The 12,990-nt window shown below is 44.2% G+C and overlaps 1 protein-coding gene across 1 annotated transcript; it reads right to left on the bottom strand.

Annotated features, from left to right (window-relative positions):
• Window positions 1-2,661: 2,661 nt before the first annotated feature.
• Window positions 2,662-12,748, bottom strand: LOC129339754 (vomeronasal type-2 receptor 26-like). The gene is made up of 7 exons (XM_054994336.1): window positions 12,528-12,748; window positions 12,035-12,158; window positions 9,937-10,824; window positions 8,963-9,190; window positions 8,359-8,485; window positions 5,409-6,278; window positions 2,662-2,741 (listed from the first exon to the last, which is right to left on the bottom strand). The coding sequence occupies exons 1-7, from the start codon at window positions 12,746-12,748 to the stop codon at window positions 2,662-2,664; spliced, it is 2,538 nt and encodes an 845-aa protein (XP_054850311.1).
• Between the last annotated feature and the right edge of the window lie 242 nt (window positions 12,749-12,990).

The raw sequence follows: 12,990 nt of genomic DNA, 5'->3' as shown, positions 1-12,990 counted from the left end.
GGTTTGAGCTTTTCATCCTCCCCCCGCTGTAGCAGTACACCCCCAATTGCCGTGTCGCTGGCATCGACCTGTACTATGAACGGGCGACTGTCGTCGGGGTGTTGTAGAACGGGTTCTGATACAAACTGCGTTTTAAGGTGATCGAACGCCGTTTGGCATTCCGTCGTCCAAGCCAGTTTTGCACTTGGTTTTTTGGCTTGGTCCCCCTTATCTTTGGTTTTCAACAGTTCAGTTAGGGGGAGTGTGATTTGGGCGAAATTAGCAATGAACTCTCTATAGAAGTTGGCAAAGCCCAAGAAGGATTGTAATTCTTTGCGGGTTGTGGGGGTTTGCCAATTTAGTACTGCTTGTATTTTACTTGGATCCATTTTCAAACCCTCCTTAGAAATACAATAGCCCAAGTAAGTGAGTTCCGTTTTGTGAAATTCACATTTGGAGAGTTTAATAGGTAACTGGTTATTCATGAGGGTGGTTAAGACTCTCTTTACCAGTTCTACGTGTTCCTCTTCAGTTTCTGAATAAATTAACACATCATCCAGATACACCACTACACCTTTATAGAGGAATTCATGCAGAACCTCATTAATCATGGACATGAAAACTGAGGGGGCTCCGGCCAGGCCAAAAGGCATAACTAAGTATTCATATTGGCTGAGTGATGTGTTGAAGGCTGTTTTCCATTCGTCCCCCTCTCGAATACGAACGTGAAAGTAAGCATCTTTCAAATCTAATTTCGTAAAGATCTTACCTTGAGCCACGACGTTGAGTAGATCTCTTATGAGCGGAATAGGGTAGGCATTGCTGGAAGAGACCGCATTAAGACCTCGAAAGTCCGTGCATAATCTCAAGCCCCCATCTTTCTTTTTTACAAAAAGTACTGGCGCTGCATGGGGACTGTTAGCTGGCCGAATAAATCCTCTTTGAAGGTTGAGGTCGATGAATTTGCGGAGCTCCTCTCTCTCGTTGGGACTCATGGGATATAGGCGGCCTTTGGGCAGCGAGGCACCAGGTAAAATTTCCACAGCACAGTCTGTCCTCCTGTGAGGAGGTAGCGAGTTGGCTTCTTCTTCTGTGAAGGCTTGGGTGTACGCCCTGTATTGTTTGGGTATTAGGTTGATTTCTTCCTGGGAGAGGAGAGCCGGTTCGGTTGTGGTCGGATCTTTTCCCCAATTTTGATCCCACCGATGACTTTTGCATGACTCATGGGTAAATGTGATGCTTCCCTCTGCCCAGTTAATGTAGGGGTTATGGTCGCATAACCACCGGCTCCCCAGAATCAAGGGGTACTTTGCTGTGGCACTAATAACGAAAGATCTTTTTTCCCAATGTTGTCCCATGCCTGTGATGATTGGCATGGTTTCTGTAGTCACTGGATTCATGTTAGTGCCATCCATTTGCTCGAAAATGACCGGTATGTCTAATTCTTTGACAGGGAGTACTAGTCCGTTTACCAAGGCTGGTGCAATAATGTCTCTAGAGCAGCCCGAATCAATGAGGGCTTGTACCCGGATGTGCATCTTTCTGTCAGAATTCACTAAAGTCACTGGTATGAAGAGTATGGACCCATACGGTCGGTTCGGAACCGGAACTGACTGAGGTTTGATCTGCCGTTTGGGTCCTTTCACGACAGATCCATTTCGTTTCCCGAGGAGGGGCTTTCTGGATTCTCCCCTCCCGCCATTGCCATTGGATCATATTCCATAGTTTCTTCCAGTTCTAGCCCCCTCTCAGGGGGATTTCTTCTCGGCGCTCCCCTACCTCTTGCCGTTCTGGGGGCTGGGGTAGGGCACGGCGGTGCCGGGTAGGCAGCGGGGGCTGGGCGTCTGAGTTGGAGCAGAGGTCTTTGCACAGGCCGATAAGGGCATTGCGCTGCAAAATGACCACTTTGTCCACACTGCAAACACAATCCTTGTTGCCATCTAGCATCTCTTGCTCCACGGATAGCGTAGCCAGCCCCCCGGCTCCCTCGAGCAGGAGTGGAGGAGTGTCTTTGGCCCGGAGGTTGTTGGTGTTGCTCCACCAAACGAACTTCCATCAGACGGTTTTCTACTTCACAGGTCAATTGTATCCACCCCAACAGCGTAGGAGGATTATCTTGCATTAAAGCTCTGTCCAACAATCTAGGGTTTAAACCCTGTTTAAACATGATAATCTTGGTGGATTCCTCACACCTTGGGCATTTGGCAGCGAGTTGTTGGAATTTGGTGGCATAGTCTCTAGCCGACATGCTGCCTTGCCTGATAGCCTGCAATTCTGTCCGGGCTCTGGTTTCTTCTAGGGGATCCTCATATTGAGCTCGGATTGCGTCTACCAGCCCTTGGAGGGTATCTAACTCGGGGGCCCCCACGTTATACAGTCCTACATACCAGTCAGCTGCTTTGCCTTGAAGACGCGACCCCAGATGTTCGATTTGACTAGCTTCACTTCCGAAAAGATGTCCCCAACGATTAAAGAATTGCACTACTTGCACTAGAAAAAATCCCAATTTGGAAGGGTCCCCATCGAACGTAGCATCCAACTTGACCCAACCCATCGGGAGATCTTGTCGCGGAACCGGTGCCGGTATTGGATAGACATCGAGCGGTTCGAGGGGTTGTCGCGGGGCCGGGGCCGGCATTGGATAGACGTCTAGTGGACCGAGGGGTCGCGGAGCTGGCGGCATCAGTGGTCTCTGTGGTAGAGGTTGTTGCGGGTGCGGTCGCGGCTGGCGCAGTGGAGGTACTCCCGGACGCGGCTGGGGGAAAAGTCCTCTCGGTATAGGTTGCGTTGGCCGCGTTGGTGTTGGGGCCGCTGCTCCTCTCGGCCGCGGCTGATGAGGGGCCAGACGTAATGGTTGGGGATGGAGTGGTAGTGGATGAAGCGGAGGCGTATCACCTCGCGGCCCCGGGGTTGGTCCCGCTTGCGTTGTAGGTGGAGGGGCTACCGGCTGATCAGCTTGCGTCGTGGTTGGAGGGATAATTGGACCCCCCGGCTGTATCGGTTCCCCTCCGCCGTTGGTGGGACGGGGCTCCCCCGGTTGCGGTCCGTCACCCCCTCCACTGGTTCCGTCGTCAACTGGTCCGCCCGGCTGGTCAGGCTGGGAATCATCTGGGCATGAATCATCAGGGGGGTCCGATGGTCCTTCTCCGGGGACCTCTTCCTCATCCCCCGTCTCTGGTGGCTGTTGTGGCCAGGGTTGGATCGGACCCCCTTGCCAAGGCAGGAGCGTTTGAAGATTGGCCAGACTCTGGCTGATGTCTGGCCATCCCGCAGGCCGCTCACGACCGCCGTCCCCCGCGACTAGCACCGACAGCAAGTGGACGGCACTGGCTAAACTTTCTTCCATATTTATGAGTCTGTTTTCCAAGAGCTGTACTCTCCCCATGGTTTCCTCACCCTCAGCAGCTTCGGCCGTCTGTGAGGTTTGCCCAGTTTCAGTCCGCGGCCCCGTGGTGAGCGTTTGCTGCCAAGGCAAGGGTGCCTCGTCTCCTCGCTCCTCTTGGGACCTCGCGGCTAAAACTCCTTTTGTCAGGCCGGTGATTGCCGATATACCTGAGTCAATGGCTAACGTTCTGCTCTGCAGTTGCACCCACTGGTGCTCACTTACGTCTTGTTGCCCCAACCACGGGGTGACTTCCGCATAATCCCAACTCAAGGTGCCACGGCGGGACGCATCCCACTCCGATTGTTCGGTCGTTCTATTCCAGTAAATCCAAGATTGATCACCGGTTTGTTCAGGGATGGATTCCAGGCTACGCCGACTATCCAGCTGTAAGTGCGTGAACATCGTGCTGGCCCTCCTATCCCTGGTTTCCCTTGGTCGCGCACCCCACTGTGTCGGGGTAGGCAGCGATAGCAGTGGGAGAGCGGTGGCCCGAGGCTGCGTATCAGCCCTGCTTGGAGCAAGGGTATAGATCGTTGTAACCGAGGAGTTATCCTCCCTCGGTGCAGGTACTTGAGTGTCCGAGCCTTGAGAGCCGGGAGAGGCATACGGGTCAAACAAAGGATCCCTGACAGGGACAGCTTTGGAGTCCGTCTGATCCGGCTTAGGCATTGGAAAATGGGATTTGGTAACAAAATGTCAGACTTGTGGCTAGATAACGTTCTTACTCCAGACTACCTTCTGCAATTAGACAACAGTCCATTGTTTCCAAAAGGCTTTTACTGAAGAATTAGTTCATTATAGTCCACTAGCCTGAACACAAGGTCCAGGATGGTACATGTGCATTGTTACCAATGACAAGCAAAGCATGAGATACAAAGTAACAGATCACAGCAGGCCCATCCTCCCCCCGCAGTTCTCAAAACAACCCCTTTGAAGACGGAAGAGCGAGAAGCTCCCAAGGCCGGTTCTTGGTGGAACGTCGGTAGCCAAAACAATCCAATTCTGCAAGATAGCTTCCTGGGAACCTTGGCACCTGGAAGAGAGAGCACTTATACACTGAAAAGATTAAAATGGAGTCAGTAAAGCAAAGGCATACATGAAAGCAGTCTGAACCTGACAACGTTTTCATGAACCAGTTCACAAAGCGGGGCAAGTTTGTGAAAGTTCATTGTTTGTTTTTCGTGAAATGCGACAAACCATGAACTGCATGGTTTGTTCCCCCCGCCCCCCGCCGTTTGTGCCCATCTCTAGTGTACACAAATGTTATTTGCAAGGGTGTAATGGAATGCTAAAATGAGGGGAAATAAAACTGTGGAGTTTAATAGTGAACAACCAATGGACAAAAAGGGGAATTCAGTTTTGGAGGGAGAACAGATGGGGGCCTTGCAAGTAGGTAGGGAGCCTAGTAGGAAGAGCAATGTATGACTTCAGAGAGGCTGGGTTTGGATTTGTTAGTTGTATTGTCAGCAAGTCTCAAAATCTGCAAGAACAAACATTGTAACCTTTAAGGACAACAATGCCCCAGCTCTAGTGACTGCGTCAGCTATCAGAATAGAGAGGGAAGGCGTTACAAGTCATGCTTGCCATCTGAATGAACTTAAATTTCTATATGTGACTCCTCTGTTATCCTCAACATATATAATCCACTAAACACATTGTAGAATCCAGGGAAAAGAGTTCTGGATTTGCAGCTGATGTGTTCAAGATTAAGCAATTTTGAGCGTGTCAAAGAAGACAGACTAATAAAAGAACAAGGGATTCCCATCTCTCTGGAGGGAAGTAATGGGTGCCTCCAGGAGGAGAAAGTGTGATGCCTGTAATGACAATAAGGAATCTTTTCTTATGGAGAGATGGGGCTGGATGAGCTTACCAATCTGCAGAAACACAGTACTCAAAGTGACGGACAGGAGATTCTCCACACAGAGATGTGGAATCCACCCTGACTCATTCCATAAATACTTGAGAAGAGACCCTCCAAAAAACCCAGTCAGACAAATAGTTTATTAAATACTTTAATTTTTATTATGTTTTGGTCGCTGTTTATTGTTCAGATCAGGCCTCATAATAATTATATAGCATTTTGGCAAAAAGATGCACCCCAGTAATGCAACACTGGAAGCTAAGATGGAGAAAATCTCCACGGCCACCATTTCTTTTCCTCTTGTGCTTAGGTAGGTTGGGACAAAAGAGAGCCAAACACTGCAAAAGACGAACATGCTGAAAGTGATGAACTTGGCTTCGTTGAAACTATCTGGTAACTTTCTGGCTAGGAAAGCCACAGTGAAACTGACCAAGGCCAAAAGGCCCATATAGCCCAGGACACAATAAAACATGGTGACTGAGCCATCGTTACATTCCAGAACAATTTCTTCTGTCTTTGAGTGCATGTCCACATTTGGGAATGGAGGAGAAGTGCCCACCCAGGTCACACAGATGATGACTTGAATAAGAGAACACACAGAGACAATCAAAGGTGCTAGTCCTTTCCCCATCCAGTTTCTGAAAATGTTTCTGGGTTTAGAGGCCACAAAAGCCAGCACCACAAGAATGGTTTTGGCCAGAACAGAAGAAACAGCCACTGAGAAGATGACACCAAAAGCTGCTTGTCGGAAGAGGCAGGTCACCTTGTTCGGCTGTCCGATGAAAAGCAGTGAACAAAGGTTGCAAAATAGGATTGAAATTAGGAGTACATATGACAGGTTCTGATTGTTGGCTTTGACTATGGGAGTGTCCTGGTACATACGGAAGATACCAAGCACCACAGCTGTGATCAATGAAAAGAAAAGAGCCCCAAAAGTTAAAATGATGCCTAAAGTTTCTTGGAAGGATAGAAAGCTTGTCATTTTAGGAATGCATTGATCTTGTCCCTTGTTTGGATAGTGACCTTCTGGGCAAGTGATACATTTATCCATGTCTGAAAGAGAAACACAACTGCAGGTGAAAGATACCATTTGGCTCAGGAAAATGATATACCCTGGCCCAAGTTCATCAGAGTTATATTTACAGCCTGGAGTGACGTTATGGTTCTTTGGTCAGGGGCTAAAATTACAGAAACAATACATTTTTTTCTTTCAAATGCTTCTACTTTTCTTTAAAATACTTCCCTGATGTGCTCTCATTGCAAAAGTCATGACTATCCAATATCTGTTCGTTTTGATTAGGATAATGATCCAAAGTCTTTCATCAAAGTAGCTTGGCTCAACTCCACCATCCTTTACTAATCTGGTTCCAAATTTAGAAGAGTTCTGGTAATTCATTTTAGAAAAAAATAAATCTCAGTTGACTATTCCTAGCCCTCAACTTATTTTGTGTCAGAAGTAGAGACGGGCACGAACAGCAATACGAACAAAAAAAAGCCATGAACAGCCCAATTTGCTGTTCGAGAAGAAGCTGTTCGTGGGGCCACATTCTAAACGAACAGGTGGTCGTTGCAAGCCTTGTTTGTTGCTGTTCATCAAGCCAGACTGTCTGGCACCTGCAATCAATTCTCTTGGCAATTTAGGCATAGCTTGTCTGAACTCTGTCTGAATTCCTGCTGTTGCCCTGGAAACCCCAATCTGAGCCCAATTTATCTTGATAGGCAGGTCTTCCTTTCAAGTGTGGAGCTCCAAATTTGTTACAAGGGAACAAAGAGCAGGGTGGAGGGGGGCTCCCAGGTCTGGCTTTGGAGAGGGAGAGACAGCTGCTGTTGGCATTTTGATAGAGAGCATTGGAGCTTGAACATTCTTTGTGTGTGGTGGGATAGGGATCTACCCCTTCAAGTTCCAGGGCTGCTGCCAGGCTCTGGGCCAAGCTATTATTTATTATTGGTACCTTTCCTGCTGCCTGCTCAGGTCAGGTTTCTGGGAGTGGTATGGTAGGGATCTTGACTTGGATGATGGCTGGAGGAGAGCTTGCTGGCCCGCACGAACAGCCAAGCATGAACATGTTCTTTATCAGGGCCATGTTCGTGGTTCTTTGTGAGTCCCTGTTCGTGGATGGCAATGAACAACGAACATCATGTGTGTGTTTTTTTTCTGTTCATGCCCATCTCTAGTCAGAAGTGAACAATGTAGTTGGAATAAGACTGGTAGTGACATAATTCTACAGAAACAATTGTGTTTACAAATTGGAGCTATAGGTCAGAAGAACCTCTAACTCCCTTCTGCAAGTATTTTCAGCAAGAAACTGGCTTTTGTGCCTATGGAAGAATTCCTAAAAGCTGCTGGAAGTGACCAGATTAATATCACAGCAAGAAGATAATCAATAAACCATTATGCTTCTCATAATGGTTCTACCAGTTTCAACATATTAGGAATTTCAGCAGCTTCGAAGAACTGCACAGAATGCCATAATGCACATAGATTAATTTAAATTAAACTCATAACAATACAGTCCTAAACACAAGTCATTTTGACACATCTTTATCCTCGTGCAAAATTGCACAAAACTCACAGAACAAGGGTGTCTTCATTATGCAATTCCTGATGTCACCCCATCAGGATTCTGTTTCGTGGCATGATGAGGTCAGAAATCACGCCATGAGGATGCTCTTGTTCTGTGAGTTTTCTGCAATTTTGCGTGAGGGCAAAGGCGTGTGAAAACGACCACACACTCTTCTAAATTCATTGAACTCAATATGCTTAGGAGCATGTAAGTCTGTTTTGGATTGTGCTGTAACTCTCTGACAGTGAAATCCTGAGCAGAGTTACGCCAGTCTAAGCCCATTGAAGTTACTCTGCTTAGGATTTCACTATGAGTTCCTTAGTGGTTCACCATGCCCATGGGCCCCAAGAATGAACGTGCCGACACGCTTCTCTGTTGACTTTTCCTCCTTTCTATTTCCACTCATGCTGTCCTGAATCCGTTTCATCTCAGTATCTGTGGGCAACCAGGTCTGCGTTGTAGTTGAAGAAAATTCAACACATTTGTGTACCCTTCATACCACCACCTCTACTTAGGATTCTATTCATTATTTGGTTATTTTCATACTGAGTAAGGCTACATCTCCTTACCTATCTCATTTGAGAACATCCCTTCTGGGCAAGGAGCACAATCATAACAGCAAAATTTTTCTCCCTCCTTTCTTTCCATGCTGTACCCAGGAAGGCAATTGTCATTACATACAGAAGGAGGAGGCACCTATTCTGGGAGATAAAGGAAGAATTTAGCGACGAGAAAATGTTTGCAGAAACCTTCTAAGGAACCAGCTTCAAGGGGAGAATAATGTTTTTCTTTATCCATGTAGACCATGGATATCAAGGTCCTGGATAAAGGCACTCAGCACCACAACATAAATATTGTAATAAAATAATAAAATAACAGAAGCCTGTTGAAAATCAGCCCCCTGTTGCTTTAAAGATTAAAAACCAAAACAAATTCTGCAGCATACATTTATTTATTTATTTATTTATTTATTTATTTATTTATTTATTTATTTATTTATTTATTTATTTATTTATTTATTTATTGTATGTACATCCCACCTTAAAATACTCCGGTCACTGCAAATACATATATAGCATTCATATTATTGAAAACAGTCCAATAAAACAGGTGTTGTTTCTCCCCTTCCATTTATCAGTAGATAATTTGGGTTTTTTTCTTTTATTTTCTCACCTTCATAAAGTTTCTGTGCCAGTTGATTCTGTACTGATCAAAGGACAACTCTTGACCTAGAGGAGCGTGAGAATCAAACCATCCAACCTTAATTCTGACAAAGGAGTTATTTGGGAAAGTGACCAAGTTTGTAATATCGAATCCAAGGTCTAATTCTCCATGTTGATTAAACACAATTTCTTCTCTAGCACTGTTATTGAATGAGATCGTCTGAAGAATTAAATGGAGCTAGGTTGAAAGAGAACGAAATTATCTTTAAAGTAATACTATACATGCACTGATATTCATAGAAACATCTGGATTAACACATCATCTTAAGAATTCAACTCTTTTTAATTTTTGGTAGAAAGGTAGCCCCAAAACAGTATTCAGAGATTTTATTATCTTTTGAAACAACTTCCTGAAGTGAAAAATCAAGTTGCTTTCCTCACAGCCACATAGAAGATGCAGGTAATGACAGTTTTCAAGCCAGAGGAGGCTCGATTTGACTTGAGACTGTGCTGTAGGAGGGAGAAGGGTCTCCTAGCTCCCTTCCAAACTGTCTTCCAAGCTCCAACAACTCTGGTGAGGAGTTACTTGCATAATTTTGGAGCTCTGTATGCACAAAAATCTCCACTGGGGGATTATGATTTAGAAAGTAGTATGGAGGAAAGCTTGGAACGTCCCTCCCGTGCCAAGATTCCAAAGACCCGACTCATTAAAAATCTCATGCATTCAACCTTTTGTGGAGAATGGAACAATTACATGGAATACCATCATATCATCCCCAAGTCATGACAATAGGTCTTTACTGTTGTTACTCTTAAAAAGTGTTATTGTTCAAAGTGTAGATGACTGGGGAAGGCAATGGCACCCGCCCTCCCCATAACAAAGTCTGCCAAGAAATCGTCATGATGCGATGTCCCCCCATCGGTCAGTAATGACTCGCTGCTTGCACAGGGTTTACCTTACCTTACTGTTAAAAAACATATTACCTGCCAGGGATCCACATCAGAAAGAGAAATCCTGCCTTCATTCTGATTTTCTCTGTGCTTGAATCTAGAAATGTACAAGGTATGCAGTGCATGTGCCAAAGAATAAACTGCATTATAGATACTATAGCTATGGCCGGTCATGCCCATTTCAAACACTGGCCCAGGAAGACTCTCTAGCCTCTCCTCCCCAGTACATAACTTATTGCCCTCTTCCGGATCGTTGGAACTCAGAAGGAATGTGCACTCAAATGCTTGCTCCCAGAAATCTTTGATGAACCCATCAGCCTTTGTCCTTTGAGGGTTTGTCTTCTGAAGAAATGTTTGGAATCCTGGAAGCTCTTTGGAATGAATGTTGAAGGAAAGTGCACCATGGAACATCTGTATATCCCAGTTTCTTTGTATTGTTGTGAATATGAAGTCAATCTGTGCCGTCGTAATCCACACTTTCCCTACAGATATCTTTCCCTTATATGCAACATCAGATAGAAGAATCCATGCTGTTGTCACCCTTAGAAGGACTGCCACCCACATAATGGATAAAACTTCTCCATCTAGAACAAATGCATTGACTTTGATGTCCAGGAAAAATGGAATTTTACTCAATGAGACAGAGAAAAGTTGCTCAAAATCAGAGAAGTCTAAAGTGTCTGTAAGTATTTCTATGAAAGCAGGACAGATTCCATTCTGGGAGAACAATGGCTCCAAATTGCGTGAGAACTGTTCTCCATCATCATCACTCGAAGTCAGGATTCCGACCCATTTCCATTGAAAATAGAAAAGTAGCTGGACAATTCCCTGGTATTGAAAGGCTTGATTGGAGGCCATACGATAAAAGGAAGGAAAATCTGTTCTTTTATCCTCTTCAGGCTCAAATGAACCATAGGAAATCTTAAAACATAGAAAGGAATAAATTCCTGAGAGGAAAACCAGTGCTGTAAGTCACTTCGAGTCTCATTGATTGGGAGAAAAGTGAAATATATATTTAAATACATACATTAAATTAAAACATAATTATTGTATAGGCTTTTCAGACCCCGAACTTACTTCTGTAGAATTTTAAAATGTTGAGTCTTCTAATAGTGCTACCCAAAGCAATATTGCATCCATCTAAACCTTCTGAACCGATTGACTTCAACAAATTTTTATGGTCTAATTTTAAAGATGTAATTCTTCTTTAATTACACCTCAAGTAAACCACTTCCTTGTGCATGTATAAGTTTTACTTATTATCTCACGTAGTAGCTCACAGATCTCCTACAGTAAACCTTAACAAACAAAAGAAACTTGCATGGCTTGTGTCCAATGATTTGATTTACTGATAATGAGAAGCCAGAATAATTCTCACATCAGAAGTCTTCCAAATGCTCCTAAAAGAAAGTGTTTTCACTATATTTTCATATCTGAACCTTTACTATATTAATTTCACTGTATTTTCCATGTCAGGACTTCAGATTGGATTGTACTTAGCAAAAGGCGAACTGCACCTCTTTATTTAGTATATTCTGTCTAAGCCCTGACATGTCCCAGCCTAGGTCAAGAGAAGAATTTTGGATGGAATGGAAGTGTGACGAACCCCTTATCAAATTGATGGATTCAGTAAAGAAGAGAAGGTGCATATTGGTGATGGGCAATCTTTTTCTGGTGGATCTTTTTACATATAAAAACATTTCATTCCAATCCGCATTCCTGCTCGACCTCCCCTCTCTCCTTCCCCAGATTCTTCATTTTAGAACACCCTCCTTATAGTTTATGCATGCTCACAAAACACATTCTGTGTTATTCTCTATTGTTTGGCAGATCAACATGCTCACTTTCCTTTTTTAGGTATAGTGTCCCCTATTTCAGAACCACCCTGCCCCCACCCAATGCTGGAATTGATCTGATATGGAGAACTGCAAATAAAACCATGGCTTCCTACCAGTCACCACACCTGAGGAATCTTGAATTGAATTAAGATTTCTGCCATGCGTGAAGAGATAGCAGAGTTCAGCCCACCAATGACTCCTACTACATCATTTTTTGAGCCACACTTATAATTGGGCAAAGGCTTCTGTGAGTTGAATAGGAGATTGAGGGTTGTATGGTAAGCCATTCTTACATCATAAAAACTGTCATAAATGTGGAAGCCGAGTGTGACATTGGGCAGGATCTTGTGGTTTTCATTGAGCTCATTGACGGCAAATACCAAGGCCAGGATGTGCTGGTAAAACTTGGTCATCACACTGCAAAGAAAGTATCCAGGTGAAGTTTCTTCATTGAAATCTAGAATGTGTCAAATCACACGCCCATCTTTCTCTCTCTTTCTCTCTGTCACTGACTGTTACACACACACGCTCTCACACACACATCACTATTCTTTTATTTTTATTTTTCTCCTTTCTTTTTTGGTGGTAGCCTAAATCTACCATATGTACACTAACTCAGTTTTTAATTAAATTTCTATTGTCTTTTTCTTTTTAAATAATTTTTTTTAAAAAAGGATTAGTACCCATTTATTCAACAATATATTTTTAAAATATTCATTTTTGAATCAATGAAAAAATAAGTAAAATAAAACCAAAAACACTTTATGATATGAAATATTTCCTTACATTAGATCATTCCACGGCTCCTGAGACGGGTGTGTTTTGAAGGAAATCATCGGAAACAAGACTGCAATATGAGTTGCAATCCCACCAATAACAATGTCACCTGGCTTGTACCATTGATATACATTGTGAAAAGTTTCACTTTTGCTGCACATCATAGTATCTGGCTTGCACATCATGTGTGGAAGAGGCAGCAGCAACAACAGCAACATCCCAGCCGTCATTATGCTGATAGCAAAGATGCCCTTCACTCAAGGATTCTGCTGAGGAGCAGGCACACAATGGCTTGTTTTAGCAATCTGTCTGAGACGGGTAGAAGACTAATACTGCATTCTCCAAGGAAGCATGTCTGCTTTATCTTGTTTCCTCAGAAACAGGCTTGAAATGAAAGCCTGTTTCTGGTTTGAAATAATGCCAACTGACAGAGTCCTGCCTGTCTCAAATACCTAAATCGAGGAGGCAGTTA

Source organism: Eublepharis macularius, chromosome 12, assembly GCF_028583425.1.
Source record: "Eublepharis macularius isolate TG4126 chromosome 12, MPM_Emac_v1.0, whole genome shotgun sequence".
Classification (NCBI taxonomy): Eukaryota; Metazoa; Chordata; class Lepidosauria; order Squamata; family Eublepharidae; genus Eublepharis; species Eublepharis macularius.
The sequence above is the reverse complement of the archived record's forward strand: the minus strand, read 5'-3'. Positions and strand labels throughout refer to the sequence as shown.